Source organism: Corythoichthys intestinalis, chromosome 22 (assembly GCF_030265065.1).
Source record: "Corythoichthys intestinalis isolate RoL2023-P3 chromosome 22, ASM3026506v1, whole genome shotgun sequence".
Taxonomy (NCBI): Eukaryota; Metazoa; Chordata; class Actinopteri; order Syngnathiformes; family Syngnathidae; genus Corythoichthys; species Corythoichthys intestinalis.
The window spans coordinates 31,879,910-31,905,172 of NC_080416.1; the positions used below are offsets into that span (position 1 = coordinate 31,879,910).

General features: G+C 41.3%; 1 protein-coding gene across 2 annotated transcripts in view; it reads right to left on the bottom strand.

Moving 5' to 3' along the window:
• Positions 1-338: 338 nt before the first annotated feature.
• Positions 339-25,263, bottom strand: part of rnf115b (ring finger protein 115b) — a 32,139-nt gene continuing 7,214 nt past the window's right edge. Inside the window, exons 2-9 of one of the 2 annotated variants that reach the window (XM_057828421.1) lie at positions 17,667-17,725; positions 17,537-17,594; positions 17,281-17,456; positions 12,732-12,800; positions 12,563-12,641; positions 10,614-10,707; positions 6,921-7,036; positions 339-759 (exon numbers count right to left, since the gene is read on the bottom strand). In XM_057828421.1, the coding sequence (XP_057684404.1) occupies positions 634-759; positions 6,921-7,036; positions 10,614-10,707; positions 12,563-12,641; positions 12,732-12,800; positions 17,281-17,456; positions 17,537-17,594; positions 17,667-17,725 (777 nt within the window). In that variant the 3' untranslated portion in view covers positions 339-633. Of the gene's footprint in view, positions 760-6,920; positions 7,037-10,613; positions 10,708-12,562; positions 12,642-12,731; positions 12,801-17,244; positions 17,457-17,536; positions 17,595-17,666; positions 17,726-25,263 lie in introns of both variants that reach the window. The other variant, XM_057828420.1, reaches the window with a different exon arrangement.

The following is a 25,263-nucleotide window of genomic DNA, read 5'->3' on the forward strand; positions in this document are numbered from 1 at the left end:
GTTTTTGTTCTAATGGTGATAATGTTGAGCTGTAGTGTAGCTGTAGTTAGCTTGGTTTAGGCTCACCTAAAGGACTTATGGCCCTTAATAACACTATTTTTGTTTTGTTTAATTTCAAACTATTGAACTCATTCACTGCCATTGACGGTGATAGACGTCCTTTCCGTTTTGCCTGGGAGAGGCTGGCAGCTATGTGATTATTGAAAACCTTGGAGGAAAAGCCTGCAAAAGGTTTGTATTTTTATGTCGCAGCTCATGGGACGCAGCAGAAAATAAGGCATGAAAAAATGAGAATCACAGTCAGAAAACTTTAATAACAGCTTAACAAACAGCAACGTGTGATGCTGATCAAAATCAGAAATTAGGTCATTGTCCTTAAAACAGGCTTCATTTAATAGTGTTACTCCTCGGGAAATCAGTCAAATGGCAGCTTGGTGGTGACAAATTTGGGACATCTGAATCAGCTATTTAGGAAGCCAGCAAAGAGTGGTGTAGCGTTGTGGTCTTGTTAAACTTACTGCTTAGTGATTTAGTGCCGGGAAGAAAAACAGAGATCCTTGTATAAAATGTGCAAATGAAGTGGACAGTTCATGCTGTAAGTAATGATGATTTCCGTGGTAGAATTTCAATATCTCAAATGGCCTGCCTCCCCTGTTGCTCTGTCCTTATGGAGCGACCCTGTGGAGATTGCGATGCATGCAGGAGGAGGCTGTTGTCAACACCGTCGAGGCTTTTTCGGCACACCGGGCAGGTATCATGCTGGACGGGCAAAAACAGAACGGAGTGTAAGGCTGGAAAGCCTGCTTAACTTCAATCAAAAGGTGAGCGTTAATTGATAGTTTATGAATCTTTAACTGCAAATGTATGGAAGTTGACAATCTTAGTGTTCAAGATTCATTGCAGTACAAATACTTTAATATGCGAAAAACAGAATTCTCTATAGATCATACTTTCATATTTAGCAAGCGCTATGTACTACAGTCAAATCTGAAACTGACCAGTGGCAAGATCTGAACCAGGAACCTCAGAACTGAGACCACTCATGTACCGGGCTATTTAAATAGTCAAAATATATGATTAGATTTTTACTTTGTCATAGAAAAAATATGCCACAAAACAAATCAGCTCCAAAATCAGATATTGTAGATAATATTGAACTACAACATAGAATACTTTTTTTAATCAATTCTCTATAAAAAAAAAAAAGCAAGTTTCAGATATTTATCAATATAGTTTAATTTTTATAAAGTATACTGTACAGAACAGATATTATCCTCATCCTACTAAATTCACCAAAATCTGCCTGTCTATCTGTCTGTCTACCTGGCTGGGACTTGCATGCTCGGAAAAGTTTGTGGGAAGGTGCGTCTTGGCCAGAGGAAGAACGAGTTCATATATTTCAAGCGATTGGTCAAAAAATGGGCTAAAATTTTGTAAAAATTAGTCACAAACGATTGTCTCCGTTGGTGGGGCGGGAAGTGGGGTGTTGAGGGTGCTGCAGCACCCTCTGGTGTTGTGGAGAAAAAAATGTTTTGGTAGCTTTGGGCTTTAGGAAAACACAGACAAAGGAGAAAAAGCATTTTCTGCTCTTGCACCCCTCTTTAAAATAAACTGCTGTATTTTAAGACAAAAGAATTGTTGTGCTTGATAGAACAATATGTCTATATGCTGCCATAGCAGATTCATGGTGCATTAAGCCCCCAAAATATTTTTAAACTCTCCGTTTTACCCCGGAACCCCCACATTTACAGACGTCGAGCAACCGCTTTTGTTTCAACCCAGCCATAAAACAAAGGTAATTAATTATATTTATTATTCAAAATGTCTGTCATTTTTAGCTTAGAATCATTAATTGATGTCTAATATTTCGTTTGAAAAAAATAAATAAATAAAATAAAATTATTCACTCGCATATTTTAAACTTTTAAACAAATTACATCTCAATGAAAAAAATGGTGTCTGTAAAAAAGTTACGGATATCTACCTCATAACTATCGCTTAAGTGCATTTTTTTTTTCTACTGTCGCATTTTCTACGATATGTTAAATGATAAATAATCGAAAACATAACAACAACAAAAAATGGGTAAATATATGAAAAAGAAAATCTTGACCACCCCTTGATGTCTGCGATTTCTGCATTGCGACCCTTCTTATATTACCATGTTTCACCCGTAAAATCCCCCCAAAAATCCAGCTGAAGCCATTGACAGCTGTGTCTTGACACTCAGTGTCAGTGTCATGCTACATGTCATGCTACAGGTTTTGGATCCAAACAAGGTAAGTACGCGATAATATCTCGTTAAAGTCGTGGCGTCTTTAATTCTGCTCTTTCATGCTCTCACCTCCAGATAGGGTTTCGCTGTTTACATTTTTTTTTTTTTTTGTAAATCTCCTGTTCAAAATTTTTCTTCCCCCAGAAAATTGAGATTTTAAGCATTCCAATGATGTATCACACATGCATATAGGACAATTTAAAAATTTGGCCAAATTAGGGGTCTCAGAGCGGAACTTCAAGTGATCTGAGTGTTTTCCACAATATACAGTGCCTTGCAAAAGTATTCGGCCCCCTTGAACCTTGCAACCTTTCGCCACATTTCAGGCTTCAAACATAAAGATATAAAATTTTAATTTTTTGTCAAGAATCAACAACAAGTGGGACACAATCGTGAAGTGGAACAAAATTTATTGGATAATTTAAACTTTTTTAACAAATAAAAAACTGAAAAGTGGGGCGTGCAATATTATTCGGCCCCCTTGCGTTAATACTTTGTAGCGCCACCTTTTGCTCCAGTTACAGCTGCAAGTCGCTTGGGGTATGTTTCTATCAGTTTTGCACATCGAGAGACTGACATTCTTGCCCATTCTTCCTTGCAAAACAGCTCGAGCTCAGTGAGGTTGGATGGAGAGTGTTTGTGAACAGCAGTCTTCAGCTCTTTCCACAGATTCTCGATTGGATTCAGGTCTCGACTTTGACTTGGCCATTCTAACACCTGGATACGTTTATTTTTGAACCATTCAATTGTAGATTTGGCTTTATGTTTTGGATCATTTTCCTGTTGGAAGATAAATCTCCGTCCCAGTCTCAGGTCTTGTGCAGATACCAACAGGTTTTCTTCCAGAATGTTCCTGTATTTGGCTGCATCCATCTTCCCGTCAATTTTAACCATCTTCCCTGTCCCTGCTGAAGAAAAGCAGGCCCAAACCATGATGCTGCCACCACCATGTTTGACAGTGGGGATGGTGTGTTCAGGGTGATGAGCTGTGTTGCTTTTACGCCAAACATATCGTTTTACATTGTGGCCAAAAAGTTCAATTTTGGTTTCATCTGACCAGAGCACCTTCTTCCACATGTTTGGTGTGTCTCCCAGGTGGCTTGTGGCAAACTTTAAACGAGACTTTTTATGGATATCTTTGAGAAAGGGCTTTCTTCTTGCCACTCTTCCATAAAGGCCAGATTTGTCCAGTGTACAACTGATTGTTGTCCTATGGACAGACTCTCTCACTTCAGCTGTAGATCTCTGCAGTTCATCCAGAGTGATCATGGGCCTCTTGGCTGCATCTCTGATCAGTTTTCTCCTTGTTTGAGAAGAAAGTTTGGAAAGACGGCCGGGTCTTGGTAGATTTGCAGTGGTCTGATGCTCCTTCCATTTCAATATGATGGCTTGCACAGTGCTCCTTGAGATGTTTAAAGCTTGGGAAATCTTTTTGTATCCAAATCTGGCTTTAAACTTCTCCACAACAGTATCTTGGACCTGCCTGGTGTGTTCCTTGGTTTTCATAATGCTCTCTGCACTTTAAACAGAACCCTGAGACTATCACAGAGCAGGTGCATTTATACGGAGACTTGATTACACACAGGTGGATTCTATTTATCATCATCGGTCATTTAGGACAACATTGGATCATTCAGAGATCCTCACTGAACTTCTGGAGTGAGTTTGCTGCACTGAAAGTAAAGGGGCCGAATAATATTGCACGCCCCACTTTTCAGTTTTTTATTTGTTAAAAAAGTTTAAATTATCCAATAAATGTTGTTCCACTTCACGATTGTGTCCCACTTGTTGATTCTTGACAAAAAAATTAAATTTCATATCTTTATGTTTGAAGCCTGAAATGTGGCAAAAGGTTGCAAGATTCAAGGGGGCCGAATACTTTTGCAAGGCACTGTACATTTATTCTTTTAAATAACATAGACACCACCTGACACCTTGCTTGCTACCAAGTCACGTTGGATAAGGCGCTATTTGTGAAAAGAGGACGTTAAACTGAGGCTCATTGGACCTTTAAATGCGTTTGTGTGTCATTGCGCCGTCTAGCTGCAGGGAATTGCATTATAATTTACGGGTCCTTTTATTTCCAAGACAAAAACACACACTGCAGGAGAAATAGAACGCTGTCTTTGTAGTAGCCTAGTCGTAGTATGCAAACTATCCTGCATCCATGTGTACTGCCATGGAGAAAACACGCGAGCATGACAAATTTGGAGCGAAACGGTTGTTTTTTGGATGGGAAAAACTAAAAAATATCCTAAGCAAAACGTACTGTGAGTGACTTTCAACCCCCCCAGATCTCAGTCTCAACCAACAAGGATCGCCACTGGACCCAACCGGTCCCCATTGATTGCAACAAACTATTCTCATTGCTTAATAGAATGATGTTTATATTTTGGAAGAACCCGTTGGTACAAAAAGGAATGGCCTCAAGGAAAATCAAAGGAGTAACAATAATGTATGTACGCTATAAACAGGCGTGTAACAGTACACACAATTAACGGTTTGAGACCGATCAACTGAGAATTCGTTACGAAAGACACTTTTATTTATGCACACAAAGGCAACACAAATGAAATCCTTTTGAATCTTCTCCTCTGTGTGTCTGCAAAACCGAACTCCCCACATCACATAATTCAGCTAGAACCCGGTCAGGCCAACAGCACCGTCTACTCCCGCCCAGGACTCGGCTGAAGACTATGGGCGACAGGGCCTTTGCAGCTGCTGCTCCCCGTCTGTGGAACGCCCTCCCAGACCACCTCAGAGCCCCGCAGACGGTGGATGCATTTAAAAAAGGACTAAAAACTCTTTTTAAAAAAGCTTATTCTAGCTAATTTTATTTGACTATCTTATTTTTATCTGATTGGTATCTGATTTTATCTGTGCTTCTGCCTGTTTTGCTTTTCCTCTTTTATTCTTAGTCTTTTTATTTATTTTATTTTTTTCTGGCGATGTGCACTTTGAGATTTGTTTTCAAATGTAAAGTGCGTTATAAATAAAATGTATTATTATTATTATTATTATTAAAACCGCATGTTTTTTTTTTTTTTTTTTTTTAATATTAAACTTTCCCGGCGTTATTTGGTTGTGTAAATGCTTTTATAATGATCATACAAATATGTAGACTATTTAAACATTAAGAAAACTTGCGTTTTTTTTCTGTCAACTGACAATTCGTTACGAAGGACACTTTTATTTATGCACACAAAGGCAACAGAAATGTGATCCTTTTGAATCTTCTCCTCTGTGTGTCTGCAAAACCCAAGGTTTTTCTTTATATTAAACTTTCCCCGCGTTATTTGTGTAAATGCTTTTATAATGATCATAAAAATATGTAGACTATTTAAACATTAAGAAAACTTGCGTTTTTTTTTCTGCCAACTGACAATTTGTTACGAAGGACACTTTTATTCATGCACACAAAGCAACAGAAATGTGATCCTTTTGAATCTTCTCCTCTGTGTGTCTGCAAAACCCAAGGTTTTTCTTTATATTAAACTTTCCCCGAGTTATTTCGTTGTGTAAATGGTTTTATAATGATCATAAAAATATGTAGACTATTCAAACATTAAGAAAACTTGTGTTTTTTCTGCCAACTCAAAGAAATGAAAATAAATTGCTGCTCCTGCGTTTTTTTTTCTTCGTGTCACTCCCAAAAAAAAAAAAAAAAAAAAAATTGGGTTTTTCGGGCTGGGCCTGCAAATCTAGTGAATTGATCGGGCTCGGGCCGGGTCGGCCTTCAATACCAGCGAGCCGTGTCGGGTTGGGCTGGATTTTTTAGGCCCGATCTAACCTCTATTGCACATATAAAGTGAGCTAGGGCTACATTTTACTTTTGTTCTACATTGCAATTTATTTGCAACTGAACTGATCCCTGGATTGATATTGCGATAAAGATGCTGCTGCACTACAATATTTTCTTTGTCTTTTTCTCTAATATTTACTTGAATATTTTTATTGATGGGTCGTTGTGACTAAAATACAGTGACTGTTATTACTGATTTTGCAGAGGAGTTCAGATGTTGCACTGTGTGAAAGGCTGCTACTGAGTGTAAAAAAAAAAAAGAGAAATCCCTGGTCTCATTCAAAGCACTAATTAAATGCTGTGATGTTTTTTTTTAATATATATATCTGAAAGTATTTTCATTTGACTTCAACCAGGAGTGACACAAGAGCCAATAAAAAGTTGTTTAATGTCTGACCGCTTGTGTTGCTAGTTGTTAGTTGTTAGAATTTTAATGCATCCCATGCTTTAATGCATCGCGATTCATTGCCGAATCGAACCGAATCGTGACCCTCTGAATCGAATCGAATCGTGGCCCTCCGAATCGTAATCGAATCGAATCGTGAGGGCAGTACCGATGCACCCCTCTAGTATTCACCATCTTACTGTGTGCACCGAACCGCGATGCCCGTACTGTGACGGAAGGCGACAAATACAAACACCTTTATGGTCTTAACTATAAGAATTATTTGTGTGTGGCCTTGCCGTTGCATCAGTGACGGCAAAGCTGGGGTAAATGCGTGAGTTTTAACAATTCAGGGGTTCCAGATTGCTGACCATATTTCAAAATCTGGGCATGATGATGTTATGCTCCAGTGGACCAATCAAAGCTCTTCACACCCCTGAGACCAATATCATACTTACCAGTTCCAGCCACGGTACTATACACTGACTGTGGAAGTAATGGAGGCAGGGTAACTTCCGGACAGATTCCCCTGATGAATACTCCTCCCTACAAATTGTACACTCCAGTCTGCATTCTGCAAGAGAGGAACAGACAGAAGCTTTGTTTACGAGAGCAAGACAATAAGCGAGACGATGTAAAAATACCAGTCAGAACATTTTTATTGATTTCTCGCAGATAATTTGAGACGCTGAATCATTCCATGTGGGTCCTCAGCAGAGTTGGGTAGTAACCCGTTACATTTACGCCGTTGTATTTACTTGAGTAACTTTTTGACAAAAAAATACTTCTAAGAGTAGTTTTACTAAGCTATACGTTTTACTTTTACATGAGTAGATTTGTGAAGAATAAACGCTGTTACTCCGCTACTTTGGGCTACACTAGTCGTTAAATTTTTCCTCTTTATTCTACATATTAGAGTTTTTTTTTTCCAGCGATGCCAACAGTGGCTCTTCCAGTTACATCAATGAGATGTCGCAATAATTACATGACTCTATTATACCAATCAGACTCAGGCTTGCCATTCTACGATCATGCTGGCCCATTCAATCACGCAGCGTCTTTAAAACGCCGTAAATACTTAGGTATTTGACACAGAGCGCTGCCTTCAACATGACTTAAAAGCGGGGACTCTAACCTCTCTCCCAGTTTTTATTTGTCACTGATTGACCTCGGAAAACCAGAGACATGATCCTTTTAATTTCATAATAGGAGTTATGAAGAAACATAGACTTCATCATGATATTGACGGGACACACTCCCCAGACACTGCGCCACTCCTTCAAGTAGGGGGCCGTTACACACTCCGCTTCAGTCGGTTGAAGTCGTCCACAGTTATTCTTAAACACATGCAGCGATCCAACGCCAGATTTAGGTTGAAAAAGTGCGAAAGCTGTACTGCATACAAACAGGAATGATTGCCTCAGGAGTGATTTGTTCGAGGATTCAAGGTAATTATTATATTTTTCGTACCATTTTGAATTGTTGTGAAAAAAATCAATGGGAGAAATTAACCGATACGGCATTGGTGTCATAATTCGCAATATTTACGTAAAATAAATGCTAACAGCCCTGGGTTTTTTTTTTGCTTATAACCAAGATTTGAGACTGTTTTGCCTCAATATCTATAATGAATTCAGGGATTTAAGCATCTATTCAAAAGAATTTTCAACGTAAAAAGCTCTTTGTGGTGATAAGGCGGAGCCACAGTGGCTTAAAGGCTAGCTATACATTCGACATATTTACGTAAAACAAATGCTAACTGTCCGGTTCCTTGCTCTTTGAACAAAGAATGAGGCTGTTTTACGTCCATAACTTTAAAGAATTCAGGGAGTTACGCATTTATTCACAAGAATTTTCAACGTAAAAAGCTCTTTGTGGTGATAAGGCGGAGCCACAGTGGCTTAAAGAGTAGCTGTACATTCGACATATTTACGTAAAACAAATGCTAACTGTCCGGTTCCTTGCTCTTTGAACAAAGAATGAGGCTGGTTTACGTCCATAACTTTAAAGAATTCAGGGAGTTACGCATTTATTCACAAGAATTTTCAACGTAAAAAGCTCTTTGTGGTGATAAGGCGGCGCCACAGTGAACTTAAAGACGAGCCGCACATTCGCAATATTTACGTAAAATAAATGCTAACTGCCCTGTTTTTTTTTTTTTTTTTGCTTTTAACCAAGAATTGAGACTGTTTTGCGTCCATATCTATGATGAATTCAGGGATTTAAGCATTTATTCACAAGAATTTTCAACGTAAAAAGCTCTTTGTGGTGATAAGGCAGAGCCACAGTGGCTTAAAGACTAGCTGTACATTCGACATATTTAAGCAAAATAAATGCTAACTGCGTGGTTCTTTGGTCCATGAACAAAGAATCGAGACTGTTTTACGTCCATAACTTTAAAGAATTCAGGGAGTTACTTATTTATTCACAAAAATTTTCAACGTAAAAAGCTCTTTGTGGTGATAAGGCCGCGCCACAGTGAACTTAAAGACGAGCCCCACATTCGTAATATTTACGTAAAATAAATGCTGCCGTTTTTGTTGTTGTTGCTTTTAACCATGAATCGAAACAGTTTTGCATCCATATCATAAAGAATTCAGGGATTTGTGCATTTATTCACAAGAATTTTCAACTTAAAAAGCTCTTTGTGGTGGTAAGGCAGCGTCACAGTGGCTTAAAGACAAGCAGCAGATTCGACATATTTACGTAAAATAAATGCTAACTGCTCGTTTTTTGCTTTAAACCAAGAATTGAGACTGTTTTACGTCCATATCTATAAAGAATTCAGGGATTTAAGCATTTATTCACAAGAATTTTCAACGTAAAAAGCTCTTTGTGTTTTCACTCGGTCAGCTTTGAAGGAGATAGACCCCCTGTTAATCGGCCCCGCGACCTGTCAATATATTATGAAGTCTATGGAAGGAACTACTGTATTCACAATTCAACTTTTTCAGACTAGGAACTATTTTCTCCACTAGAGAGCACTAATGCTCTTTGGACGAATTATGCTTCAGTTCTGCAGTTTATTTTTCTATCACCAGAATTCAATGATTTTTTTTTAAAACACATTTTGTTATACAGGTATTGTTTATGCGCCTTGAAAAAAAAAAAAAAACTCAAGACAAAATGGTGGAGAGACTCCTTCGTCGTAAAGTTGAAATCGCGTAAGTTGAGCATGTCGTATCCTGGGACTACCTGTACTTTCTTTTCCACTTTTTCCGGGAGTGTTGAGGAGTATAAAACATATGCTGTATTTTCCGCACTATAACGCGCACCGAAAAGCCTTCAATTTTCTCAAATGCAGACAGTGCGCCATATGATCCGATGTGCCTCATATATGAATCAATACTGGTTAATCATGGCATGACATTCACTTTAGCGCAGCACCATCTAGTGAATGTATAATGTAACCCCAATCATGTCTCCTACTTCTACCAATACCTTATAATGCGGTGCGCCCTATGTATGAAAACAGTTTTTAAAAATGGCCATTCATTGAAGGTGCGCCTTTTAGTGCGGAAAGCACAGTGTATATAAAACCCTATAAATGCATGTGTTATCATTAGAGCATTAAATTGTGGTTTCAAACATTTAAATAAAATTTAATTTAAATAACATAATAAAATAATGTAAAATTAATATAAAAAAATATGCACTGTACATTCATTTGCTCACGTCTCGGCCAATCAGCTTGCAAGATTTCCAAGTCGGGAGGGATCTTTTAGGGGGGAATCCTGGCCAAAATATCAGAGAGGTGCATTTTGAGTTGTCCGGGCTCTCCCTATCTTCTGCTAGCAAGCAGGCAACTTTCTCACTGTGTTTTCTCAAATATGAATTTTTGATGAATATTTTTTTAAAATCGATGCACTGAGGGCTTGAAAGTTAAACCGCAAAGTAACGAGAGATCACTGTGTACTGTATTTGTTTGGGTAAAGAAGTAAGGATACATAATGTAAAAGTTTGGTTTGGTGTATTTACAATGATAGGGAAAAGGGGAAGGAATGTAAGAACACAGAATGTGTGAATGGTAATAAGCTGAAAGACAATTTTATTATTTTTTTACTATATGCAATCGGATGAATTCAATGAAAGCAGAAGAAATAGATGAAGTAGATGAGGGATAAATAGCAGTACCATAATGAGATTCCCACCTGTTTGCTCTTCAGAGATGCAAACTGTCGGCAAGGATGAGATCATGTTCTTTTCAGCTGGAGGTGGACCTGTGTTCTCCAACTGTCCTAATAACTGACATGACAGAACACGTTCAGCTGCGTTTGCGCTACATCGGGGTTCACAAACATGGTGGTAGCCTACAAGGACCCCATGTTCAAAAAATGGGTTGTTTAAGACATCATCAACACGATCAATATCATATGAAAAAGTGAAGTTGGCCCCCTATCAGATGCAAGTTTATATAAAAAATTATGTCAATTGTTTGTGCTACGTTTGTGCGAGTTTGTGCTGTGATCATTTTTGAGATATTTACAATTACAATTTACAATTCCTTCATAGGTCAATCTGAGGTTAACCAGCTCCCCAGCTCATTTTGATCTAAACTGGCTGGTTTGTGCTTAACGCAATGGTGGACTGGCAAGCGGGGAAACCGCAGATTTCTCTGGTCGGCTGTTGTTGGGAGAAAATGGTAGGGCCTCAAATAAGTAGGGTTTGGTGTCACTACACATGCGCGAACTGCGACCCTACATATTTTACACGTATGCGTGAAAAATAAGTATTGGGTGAAAAATAAGTAGGAATTGGTGACTGCGGTCAAGCCAGCGAACGATCATGTTCCCGTGGTCAAATGAGCGGACCCTAAAATAACCTCCACCCGCATAATCCAAGCGTTCCGGTAAATGCATTCCGACTGAGTAGGATGGCAGTTGAGTTCCATGTGCTCACGTTGTTCCCAAATCTTAAAAACACTCCAAAATACTGTATATAACGCCACCATTGTCATCGTTTAACAAAGGAAATAAAGGGGCCGTTCATGGTGACTCACCGAGATTACGAAAAATGTCAAATTTGCATTTGCATTTGCGTCTCCATTTGAACAATGTCGCGATTCCGCATGAAAATGACATAGTATTCATGCCAGGCCCTAGGGGGCAGTGCAGATTTACTGGGCAACAGAGAATGATGCACTTTGACCCCACCAAGCTCCCTCACCCTTCCACTTTGGAGGCAGGATTCAGAATTTTTCGTCTTCGCCTTCCGTCTTCGCCGACACCATATGCACGCGAGGCGAGTCCGCAACTCAGTCATTGCGTCTTTGTGTCGCAGAGTCACCATGTAAACTGCCCCAAAGCCGCCTGATCTTAAAAAGGCTCCATTTACATGTGCACTGTCACATCAGTACAATATTATGTGATTCCCCTGAGCAAAGGGTAATTTTAGTAGTAGTAGATCACAGTTCTCATTTTTGTGGCACTGTAAATCCACAAATCTGAAAAAAGTCTGGCCAAGGTTGGTGAATTTTAGTAGTGGAACTCTCTGACTGGCCACATACTCAAAACAATGCATTTTTGCTGTGGCAATATTTAGAAAAATGAATTAAAAGTCCTACCTGTATACTTTGATCAGGTTACAGTTCTCATTTTGTGGTACTGTAAATCCACAATTTTGAATAATTTCTTGCCAAGGTTGGTGAATTTTAGTATTTTACAAGTAACATCACACTTGGAAATAATATATCAATATCTATAAGGCAGCACAAACAATTTTTTTTTACAACACAAACCAGCACAGAAGAACGGCACCATTGTGGTTCCGTTCCGCCATTTGACATCATCGCTACAAATCAAAAGTATAATACTGTATCTACAAAACCGTTTTAGCACTAACAATTTTTTTTAATAGCAAAACCAATTGACATTTTTAGCAGGTTAAGATCAAAATGGGGGCTGGTTGACCTCAGATTGACCTACAAAATAATTGTAAATATCTCAAAAATGACAGCAGTACAAACCAGCACAAACGTAGAACAAACAATTGACATTATATTTATATAAGTTTGCATCTGATTTAGGGGGCCAACTTCACAGAGGTCAGATGAACAAATGCATGGGCAGCATGTTGAGGGGGAAAAAAAACGAAATTTGACCTCTGTGATGACTGTATCCAAACCTCCCTGACCCCATGCATAATCTGCTGGGTTTGAGTACAGCTGCAGCATGCTTGATCTAAGAGCGAAAAAGAAAAAAAAGTGAAATAACATCAGAATTGAGCTGAATATGTGAAAATAAATGAATAAGAAAGTGAAGGAGGATTACAGTGCAGCTGGAGCGGCGCCGGGATTTCCATTGGTAGTAAACAAGTCGGCCAAGAAGTGCTGCACAATCCTTGAGAACGCCAAAACAGGGAGTAAAAATGATTGCATCCATGTTTTAAGGGCGGGTTTAACAAATCAAATTACATTTGCAGCTGTTCTAAGGCAAATAAAGTCAACTTGATTTACTGTATGCGGAGAAATCATTCCAGATGATTCAATTAAACATATTGCAACACTAATAGAGATCCAAAATAATGCCTTTTAAACTCACATTGTGCTGGCTGTACTTACAGTAGCCACAGTCATGTGAAAAAATGAGGACACCCTATGGAAGTCTGTGTGTTTTCGAACATATTTGGTCGTATGAATACAGTGCCTTGCAAAAGTATTCGGCCCCCTTGAACCTTGCAACCTTTCGCCACATTTCAGGCTTCAAACATAAAGATATAGAATTTTAATTTTTTGTCAAGAATCAACAACAAGTGGGACACAATCGTGAAGTGGAACAAAATTTATTGGATAATTTAAACTTTTTTAACAAATAAAAAACTGAAAAGTGGGGCGTGCAATATTATTCGGCCCCCTTGCGTTAATACTTTGTAGCGCCACCTTTTGCTCCAATTACAGCTGTAAGTCGCTTGGGGTATGTTTCTATCAGTTTTGCACATCGAGAGACTGACATTCTTGCCCATTCTTCCTTGCAAAACAGCTCGAGCTCAGTGAGGTTGGATAGAGAGTGTTTGTGAACAGCAGTCTTCAGCTCTTTCCACAGAGTCTCGATTGGATTCAGGTCTGGACTTTGACTTGGCCATGGATACATTTATTTTTGAACCATTCCATTGTAGATTTGGCTTTATGTTTTGGATCATTGTCCTGTTGGAAGATAAATCTCCGTCCCAGTCTCAGGTCTTGTGCAGATACCAACAGGTTTTCTTCCAGAATGTTCCTGTATTTGGCTGCATCCATCTTCCCGTCAATTTTAACCATCTTCCCTGTCCCTGCTGAAGAAAAGCAGGCCCAAACCATGATGCTGCCACCACGTTTGACAGTGGGGATGGTGTGGTCAGGGTGATGAGCTGTGTTGCTTTTACGCCAAACATATCGTTTTGCATTGAGGCCAAAAAATTCAATTTTGGTTTCATCTGACCAGAGCACCTTCTTCCACATGTTTAGTGCGTCTCCCAGGTGGCTTGTGGCAAACTTTAAACGAGACTTTTTATGGATATCTTTGAGAAATGGCTTTCTTCTTGCCACTCTTCCATAAAGCCCAGATTTGTGCAGTGTACGACTGATTGTTGTCCTATGAGCAGACTCTCCCACCTCAGCTGTAGAGCTCTGCAGTTCATCCAGAGTGATCATGGGCCTCTTGGCTGCATCTCTGATCAGTTTTCTCCTTGTTTGAGAAGAAAGTTTGGAAGGACGGCCGGGTCTTGGTAGATTTGCAGTGGTCTGATGCTCCTTCCATTTCAATATGATGGCTTGCACAGTGCTCCTTGAGATGTTTAAAGCTTGGGAAATCTTTTTGTATCCAAATCTGGCTTTAAACTTCTCCACAACAGTATCTCGGACCTGCCTGGTGTGTTCCTTGGTTTTCATAATGCTCTCTGCACTTTAAACAGAACCCTGAGACTATCACAGAGCAGGTGCATTTATACGGAGACTTGATTACACACCGGTGGATTCTATTTATCATCATCGGTCATTTAGGACAACATTGGATCATTCAGAGATCCTCACTGAACTTCTGGAGTGAGTTTGCTGCACTGAAAGTAAAGGGGCCGAATAATATTGCACGCCCCACTTTTCAGTTTTTTATTTGCTAAAAAAGTTTAAATTACCGTAATTTCCCGAATATAACGCGCACTTTTTTTCCCCAAAATCAACTTGTAAACTCATGGTGCGCATTATAAATGGGTAAATGGATGGAGACAAAAATATATATGTATTAAATATATATATAAACCGATTTTTTTTCATTGACACGGCCACGTTGTGTTGAAGAAACGTATGCGGCGACCCGTTGCCGACCATTACGGTACGTGACGTCACCGTTTTGTTTCGGTAATACTTCACTCTAATCAGCCGAATGATTTCGTCTGTGTTAAATTCTGCTTTTTTCACTCTTCATAAAGCACAGAATTGAGTTTCTTGAACTCATTTGAGTCGACGTTTATTGCAGCTCCGCAATTCGGACCATAACAAATGTAAGGACACACACTTCCTGTGTCCGTCAACTATATCGGTCCCTCGGGAAACTCAAACCCAAATAACAATAGTTCCTTTTGTTACTGTCGTGTTGACAGCTATGAGCTCTCACGGATTTCCGACTTACGTTCTCACTTTCATTTTACCGTATCAATCCATGGAAGAAACATTTATTCATCATGAGGAAATGAGCAAGTTATACAGCAGCCTTTAAAAGAAAAGTCACATCTGTTTTGTTTTCTCCTAGATTCTGGTAAGTTGGAGAAGTTGTCAAATCATATTATTACCGTAAATATTGTCAGTTTACGGTAATGTTTTGAACTACCAATGTGCTATGCTTGTGCTGTGTTTCACCAGTCAGTAAAATGACATCTCTGTATCTGTACACAAGCTCTGTTTTCTTCTAAAATTAGGGTGCGCGTTATAAACGGGTACAATAATTTCCCCTAGATTTTACAAGTAAATTTGGGGTGCGCATTATACACGGGTGCGCCTTATATTCGAGAAATTACGGTACCCAATAAATGTTGTTCCACTTCACGATTGTGTCCCACTTGTTGATTCTTGACAAAAAAATTAAATTTCATATCTTTATGTTTGAAGCCTGAAATGTGGCGAAAGGTTGCAAGATTCAAGGGGGCCGAATACTTTTGCAAGGCACTGTATTTAATATCAATTTGAACAATCTTGAGAGATTAGTTTAGTGTGCCCCTGACTGTTGAAGTGAGAGAAAACACCATGGTAAGATCAAAGGAGGTATCTGAGGCCTCCAGAAAGAAGATTGTAAACGCTTATGAGTCTGGTAAGGGAATTCAAAAGATCTCAAAAGAATATAAAATCAGCCATTCCACTGTCCTGAAAATAGTCTGCAAGTGGACGACATTCAAAACAACTACCACCTTGCCCAGTTCTGGCCATCCAAGCAAGTTCACCCCGAGAGCAGACCGCAAGATGCTAAAAGAAGTCTCCAAAAACTCTAAAATGTCATCACGGGACCTCCAGCAGGCTCTTGCTACTGTTGATGTGAAAGTGCATGCCCCTACAATCAGAAAGAGACTTCACAAGTTTAACCTTCATGGGAGGTGTGCAAGGAGGAAACCTTTGCCCCCCCAAGAAGAACATGAAGGCCAGACTAAAGTTTACAAGAGTGAATGTAGACAAAGACCAGGACTTCTGGAATAATGTTCCTTGGACAGATGAATTATTTGGACACCAGAACATAGGACATGTCTGGTGTAACCCCAATACAGCATTCCAGGAAGAGAACCTCATACCAACTGTGAAGCATGGAGGTGAAAGTGTTATGGTTTTGGGAGTTGCAGGACCTGGCCAGCTCACCATCATAGAATCCACCATGAATTCTGTGAATCAGAGGGTGCTTGAGGAACATGTAAGATCATCTGTGAAAAAAATGAAAGCTGAAGCGAAACTGGACCCTGCAACATGACAAATGACCCAAAACATACCAGTAAATCCACCAAGGACTGGCTGAGAAGGAAGAAATGGAGAGTGCTGGAATTGCCGAGTCAAAGCCCAGATCTCAATCCCATTTAGATGATCTGGGGTGACTTGAAATGAGCTGTACATGCAAGAAACCCCTCAAACATCTCAATTCTGCGTTGAGGAGTGGGGCAAACTTTCCTCAGACCGATGTCAAAGACTGGTAGATGGCTACAAAAAGCGTCTCACTGAAGTTATTTCAGCCAACGGGGGTAACACTAGGTATTAGCTGGTAGGGTGTCCTAACTTTTTCCTCAGTTAGAATATGCATTTTTATTGATATGTTTGGTTTAATGAGCAAAATAATGCTAAAATTTATTTGTTTACCTGCAACTCAATCACTTTCTTTTCCAGAGATAAAGAAAAACAAGATCGAACTTTGATATGTAAACATTTCTTAATAAAGAACTGAATATTTCATGGGGTGTCTGAATTTTTTTTAAATGACTGCAAATGAAAAATAAAACCAGTATTGGAAGATGATTAGAAGAAGACAATGGAAGATGAGCAGTCACAGCTACTCTTCCCAGTTCAGGTCAATTGGACGTCAATAATTGTCAGTGGAAGCCAGAGTTAATTTTAGGTCACCCTATTGTCATTTTAGGGCATTTCAGGGCCACCTCCTGTTCTTTGGTCACTTCCTGATGATTTTTGGTGACATGCTGGTAACTTAAGAGAACTTAAAAGTCACTTCCCATACATATTGGGTATATCAGTGTGGCTTCCTGTACATTTTGGAGCATTTCCTGTCATTTTTAGGACACTTCCTGGTAAGTTCCGCTTATGATGTTGTGTACCATCTCACACACCCTTCCATTTCAGGCCTTTGTTCAGGTTGGGCTGACCTCTCCTCTCCGGGCTGGGAGAGAAACTGCAGTTCTCTGACCTCAGCGTTGCCCGGTGGTACTAGCGGAAGATGACCGTGACCACTGAGAAACATCTCGACGTCTTCCCGGTCCGACTCTGACGACGGCGGGTGCGACAGCAGAGCAGAGCGCTCCATAAACAACAGCTGCCATAACTTGGAACGATAAAGGGGAAACAGTTAAGTCTTGTAGAAATAGGAGTGCAAATATTGAAATCTAATTAGTAAATGATTACTTCTGAGAACAACGAGTTGGAATCATCATTGGTCTCTGGTGTGCTGTTCTCCAAGAGTCTGGACAATGGAACAAAAGACAGTTTTATTTGTGGAATTAAACACAACAGCAATCCCTAAAAGGTCCTGTACCTGGAGTCATTTGCTACCTCCTCAATGAAGTCCGACTTGCACCTGGGGCAGACAAAATCCTTGAAAAGAAAAGATCGTACTAAATTCCACACAGAGAATTTTTAATGTCTCCAAGTGCTTCACAGACCCACACTTGACAGTTACAACCTTGATCTGAACCCCTAAAAGTGCAAAGGAAAACCCCCCAAATCACACTTATAATTATTTTTATTATCACTTTTAGTGGTGTTGAACTGTACTGCATCCCACTGAGCTGTATCACACATTGTTCAAATGATAAGGTGTATTATCCATCCATCCATCCATCCATCCATCCATCCATCCATCCATCCATCCATCCATCCATCCACTTCCGCTTACTCCGGGGTCGGGTCGCGGGGGGCAGCAGCTTTAACAGGGAAGCCCAGACTTCCCTCTCCCCAGCCACCTCAATCAGCTCCTCCGGTGGAATCCCAAGGTGTTCCCAGGCCAGCCGAGAGACATAGTCTCTCCAGTGTGTCCTGAGTCGTACCCGGGGCCTCCTGCCAGTGGTACATGTCCTGAACACCTCTCCGAGGAGGCGTCCAGCAGGCATCCGAACCAGATGCCCGAGCCACCTCAGCTGGCTCCTCTCGACGCGGAGAAGTAGCAGCTCAACGCCGAGTCCCTCCCAGATGACCGAGCTTCTCACCCTATCTCTAAGGGAGAGCCCGGACACACTGCGAAGGAAACTCATCTCGGCCGCTTGTATCCGGGATCTTGTTCTTTCGGTCACGACCCACAGCTCATGACCATAGGTGAGCATAGGAACGTAGATCGATTAGTAAATTGAGAGCTTCACCTTTCGGCTCAGCTCCTTTTTCATCACTACGGACCGGTGCAGAGTCCACAATACTGCAGACGCTGCACCAATCCGCCTGTCAATCTCCCGCTCCCTCCTACCCTCATTCGTGGACAAGATACTTGAACTCCTCCACTTGGGGCAGGATTTCATCCCCGACCCGGACAACCCACTCCACCCTTTTCCGACTGAGGACCATGGTCTCGGATTTGGAGGTGCTGATCTTCATCCCAACCGCTTTATACTCGACTGCGAACTGCTCCAGTGGAGTTGGAGGTCAAGGCTTGATGAAGCCAACAGCACCACATCATCTGCAAAATGCAGAGAAGCAGTGCTGAGGTCACCAAACCGAAACCCCTCAACGCTTCGGCTGCACCTAAAAATTCTGGCCATAATAAGTATGAACAGAATCGGTGACAAAGTGTAGCCTTGGTGGAGTCCAACACTCACTGGGAACGAATTCGACTTACTGCCTACAATGCGAACCAAACTCTGACACGGGTCGTACAGGGACTGAACAGCCCTTACCAAGGGTTTGGTACCTCGTAGTCCTGGAGCACACCCCACAGGACTTCGCGAGGCACACGGTCAAACGCCTTTTCCAGATCCACAAAACACATGAAGACTGGTTGGGCGAACTCCCATGCACCCTCGAGGACCCTCAAGGGTGTAGAGCTGGTCCACTGTTCCATGAAAACCACACTGCCCCTCCTGAATCTGAGATTCCACTTCCTGATGGACCCTCCTCTCCAGCACCCCTGAATAGACTTTACCGGGGAGGCTGAGGAGTGTGACCCCTCTGTGACTGGGACACACCTTCCGGTCTCCCTCCACTCCGGTCTGCCAATCCAGAGGCACAGCATCTTCCCCTGCCATCGGACCCAACACAACACCAGGTAGTGATCAGTTGAGAGTGCCGCCCCTCTCTTCACCCGAGTGTCAAAACATGCGGCCTTAAGTCCGATGATACGATTACAAAGTTGGTCATCAAACTGCGGCCTAGGGTGTCCTGGTGCCAAGTGCGCATATGGACACTCCTATGTTTGAACACTGTGTCAGTTATGGACAAACTGTGACGAGCACAGAAGTCCAATAATAGAACACCACTCGGGTTCTGATCGTGGGGCCATTCCTCCCAATCACGCCCCTTCAGGTCTCACTGTCATTGCCCACGTGAGCTTTGGAGTCCCCAGAGGTGGCGCTCTCCAGCACACCCTCCAAGGACTCCAAAAAGGGAAGGTACTCTTAGCTTCTGTTCGGTGCATAAGCAAAAACAACAGTCAGAACCCGTCCCCCCACCCGATGGCGGAGGAAGGGTAGCCTCTCGTCTACCAGGGTAAACTCCAACATACAGGCGCCAAGCTGGGGCGCAATAAGTATGCCCAGACCTGTTCGGAGCCTGTCACCATGGGCAACTCCAGAGTGGAAGAGAGTCCAACCCCTCTCGAGAGAATTGGTACCAGAACCCAAACTGTGTGTGGACGAGAGCAGAGTTGAATTAAAAGTCCTATACTGTATGTGTACATCGATCAGTTTTCAATTCTCTAATTAATGTTTTACTCATGTTACAGTTTATTGTAGACCTGTTTGCATCAAAATCACTCCATGTTTTAAAGTGCGTACGACAGGATAAAAATAGTCTTAAATAGCATTGTTATGTGAATTACAATCATATTTTGAGATGATTGGACTACATACAACAATTTGGCAAAGCGCAAATGACGAGAAATTAGTGTTTTAATCCGCCGTTTAGCCACGCCTACCATTATAGGGCTCTAGCGTCCCCAACAGGAGGATGACGTCGGCAGGAGAATGGTTTCATCTGATTTACAATTCATCCCATTGAGGGGAATTATTCAGAACGAGGAAAACGCGCCGAAAAGAGCCGCAAAATGTAATTGTTTCAGTCTCTCTGCTCCAATATTTTTACAGGATATTCTTTTGAGCTAAGTATTTTTCCTCATTTGCTAAATAAATGGTATGGTCATGACAATTAACATTCTTGTGCTAAATGGAATATGAAATAATAAAAATGCATTTATTCAGTATGATATGGCAAAAAATACTCCATAATGGTCAAAACTGTCGACTTCACCTTTACTGTCGCACCTCCCAATCCGTAGTTCGTCAGGCTTTTATCATTTCCCTCTGCCGGGGCTTTGGAGAATGTAAACAAACCAAGAGGCGTGACAGCTAGCCGACATGCTAACCCGAACCGAGTGACGTCTCAAAGTCTTATTTTTGCTTTTCGAAGCGAAAAATCACACAAAACCAGCCCGGATCATTTTACACGGCATCATGGTTGTCGTTTGTCTTCGCTGATCGGCAACCTGCCCGGCGGCGAGCAAGTTACGGCTCGTTCCCTTGCTATGGATAGGAGAGCTTGCCGGGGAAGCAGCGAGAGAGTAACATCGGACAAACCGGCCGACGTCGAAGGAACGCGTAGCTGCCACATGGTCAACACGAATATGGCGTAAAATAATCCTTAACTACACAGCAATGATGTAAACAGAGAGCGGCGTGCAGTTGTTGTGCAGTTAACATGGCAGGATCTGTCTGAAGAGAACTTCTCTATTTGTCCATGATCAAACGTAAGTAAATAGTCCTTTATTTAAACAAAGTGTGTAGTGCTTACTTTGTAATCGCTGTATTCACGGCCATTTTTAACAGAAAGTTAAGTCCAATTTCTGATGGGGTTGAAAATTTGACAGAACACCGGGCACACGAAGAGGGCAATAAGCCGAGTATAGCACTCTCCCGGCGGGGGGCGACAAGCTGCCGGTCGTCGGCCAAGTGGCATTTTCGGTGGAAAATCAACCACAAAATGCAAGCCACCTTCATATTAAAACGTCTGCCATTATCCCAGTATTTGACATACAGTAATACAAAATTTGATGTTCACTCACTTCTCCGTAAGTCCAATGGTCCCACAGTAGTAGGGCTTGTTTTGGCCAATATCCACAGTGAACGGGAACCTTTTGAAACCCAAAAAGGCACACGCCTCTCCCTGGTGCGGCAACAATTTTCTGCAGCCGTTTGACTGGCGTGATGCGAAAAATAAACGAATTAACCCGCAAAATCAGCTGAATCCGCAGTCCATCTGCATGCTATGAAGCGATGCTATATTGTGAGATGCTGACCCGGGTGACGTCACATTCGCATTCGTCCTAAACCCGAGACTGAGGCCGGAAGTCACCCAATTTCATGGCGCGGGATTCAAAAATTGAATATATAAAACGATCTCTTCCAAAAACATCCAAGCAGTCCATTTCATTCAGGCGCATAAAATACAGCGTGAAATATGAAATAAACATGCTTTTTGGTGTCATACCCACTTTAAAATCACTACACTATTGTGATTATTTGACTCGAGGCTAATTAAGGGCTCGGGTTATTGTTTACTTTATGATTATTGTTGTTACAAATTTTATTGGGCCGGTCTTTCAATGACTCCCGGGCCACTCCCCCATCCCCAGTCTGCCCCTTCGTCCAATTAATTTTGACTGGATTGGACATCTAGCGCCATAAATGGCTATGAAACCAAAACATTCCCAGCCAGTCTTATGGGCATTGACAGGTTACTTCCTGTTGATTTTGAGTCGCTTCCTATTCATTTGGGGACAATCTTGAGTCACTTTCTTTTCAGTAACCCATAAGCAACAAGAAACCTGTCAATGCCCCAAAATCAACAGGAAGTGACCCATAAATGCCTCAAAAAGAAAAGGAATTGACCAAAAATCAACAGCAAATGACATGAAATGGCCCAATATGAACTCGCACCCTGGCCTTTGCTGCCATTGAGGTCTACGAGTGATACAACCACTAGCGAAATGTATGGAAACACCAGTCTCGGACGAGCACTCACTCAGACATTTTATTATGTACAACAAACTTGTTCAAAAGTGCAACTCCTTGGCATTCAGAAACACTAAAAGAAATGAATAAACAAAATTGTGGTGGTCAGTAAATGTTACTTTTATAGAGCAAGTGCAGGGAAATATTCTGAAGAAAAAAATATGGAATCACTCCATTTTGAGTACAAAATACAGACACACGCAGTCAATTTCGTTTCCTTAATTGGGCCCCTGCCTCATATTAGATCTGCTCGTTAGTCAGCAGTTAAAAACAGTGCAGTTATCACACCTTGGATGGCTGCTGGACCAAGTGGATTCACAAGAATCATGGCTCCAACAAGAGAGATGTCTCTTAAAACCAAGGAGAGGATTATCAAACTTCTTGAAGAAGGCAACCTTACACGTATGGTTGCCAAAGATGCGGGCTGTTCACAGTCAGCTGTATCAAAAATCTGGACCAGTACAAACAACATGGCAAGGTTGTTAAGGGTAAGCGTACTGGTAGACAGAGGAAGACATCCAAACGCCATGACAAACAACGAAAGACCATATGGCTTGAAAACCGAAGATGTACAGCAAGACAAATGAAGAAGAAATGGGAGGAAGCTGGAGTCAAGGTATGTGACAGAACTGTGCAAGATCACTAAAAGGAAATGTGATTTTCATACAGGAAAGCTAAAAGGAAACCATCATTGACACTTAAGCAGAAAAGAACAAGACTGCAATGGGCTAAGGAGAGGCAATCATTGACTGTGAATGACTGGATGAAGGTTATTTTCAGTGATGAGTCAAGAATCTGCATTGGAAAAGGTGATGATGCTGGAACTTTTGTTTGGTGCCGTTCCAGTGAGATTTACAAAGATGACTCCTGAAGAAAACATCAAAATTCCCTCAGTCCTGGATAATATGGGGCTGCATGTCAGGCAAAGGCACTGGGGAGATGGCTGTTCTTAAATCTTCTATAAATGCACAAGTTTTCATTGATATTTTAGACAGCTTTCTTATCCCTTCAATTGAAAATATGTTTGGGGAATAATGAAATCATTTTCCTAGATGACAATGCATCATGCCACAGAGGTAAAACTACTAAAGCATTCCTTGGAGAAAGACTCATTCGGTCAATGTCATGGCCTGCAAATAGCCCAGATCTCAACCCGATTGAAAACCTGTGGTGGAAATGGAATAAAAATGGTCCACAGCAAGGCTCCGACCTGCAAGGATGATCTGAAAACTGCAATTAAAGAGAGTTGGCACCAAATTGATGAAGAATACTCATCTAGTCCATGTCTCAAAAACTGCAAGCTGTCATAAAAGCCAGAGGTGGTGCTACTAAATACTAGAGATGTGTTTTGATTATATTTCTGTGTTTGTTTCTCATGATTCCATATATTTTTCCTCATAATGGAGTGATTCTATATTTATTTCTCTGTACTTGCTCTATAAAGGTAACATTTACTGACCACCACAATGTTTTTATTCATTTCTTTTAGTGTTTCTGAATGCTAAAGAGTTGCACTTTTGAACTAATTCATTATCTTTTTAAACTTTTATCCGAGTTTGAGCTACATAATAAAATTTGTGAGTGAGTGCTCGTCCAAGACTGGTGATTCCATACTTTGTGATAGGGGTTGCAAACTCATTCCAATTCTCAGCAGAAGGATGAAAATAGCTTGTTTTTCTGTTGATTAGTTGTTTTGTAGAACAATTTCCTACTTGTTGTGTCGCCATATCATGAGATCATCGTTATCGTGAGCCTTGTATTGCAATTAGTATCGTAAGGTACCCAAAAGTTCCCACCCCGAAGGTGTATAAACCTAAGGATCAGAATCATACATTGGATTTTCTCCCACATATCGGAAGACCCTCCATGTGTGAGGACTGAACCTACTCTGCTTGCCAAAAAAGAAAATGTTCCTCTGACTTGAACCACATTATTCGTTTTAGCCTGCTTGTTTGTCACAGATTATTTCCATATCAAGATGAACGATGAGATCACTGAGCAAGCAGCGATCCTGAATGATGTCATGGCAATGCCGGGAGATCATAACACTTTACAAAGCATCCTATTAAAATGCGCTGATCTCATCCCTATTTCTGCTAAAAGCTCCCATGAGGCATTTTTGCATGGTGTCTGGGAATGGCTCTGATATGCTAATCACAATAATTATACTCCTCATTTCTTGTATGAAAGTAGCATTTGGCTTAGGCGGAAAAGGAAACGTCACCATTAAAGTGACTCCCAAGATTCAAATGTGCGCTTTCAAGAGAACAATTAGCCATAACTCAACTAAATCTTGTTATAAAGAGTGAGAAGGCAAGTTTACCAACGTACTATTTTTTTGTATTTTATTTTTCTCTCCCAGTACCACTCAATTGGGACAAGAATCATTTGAGTACTGCGAATCATTTATCTTTGTTCAACAATCCGTAAAAAAAAAAAAAAAAAAAAAACTAGTTTACTACTTACCTTAATTTACACTATAAGACACGCCTGACTATAAGCCACCACCCACCAAATTTGGCGCGAAAACGGCAATTGTTCATAGATAAACTGCACTAGAATATAAGCCGCAGGGCGGTGGGACGGGCGGCTGGGTAGAAATTCCATGCTGCGGTCCCACTGCCCCAAGCCAAGTTCTCCTATTTTGATGCATACATTGCACTACCCTCCCCTCACAATCCCATTACGGTGCTGGGTAATGGCTGCCAGCCGGGAACCTGAGAGCCACAGTAATAGTGGTAGGTGGGTCCCACACTTTTTCTCTATGGCATGGCTCCCGGGGCATGGCCTCCCCTCTGCCTGGGCTGCCGGCCGCGGGATTGGGGGGAGGTCGGGGTTCCAGTCTCGCGTCGCCCCGCTGGGGCTGGTGGTGCGCCTCCCCGGGGGACCAACCTGGATCCCTGGGGGTAGGGGGGGTGACGA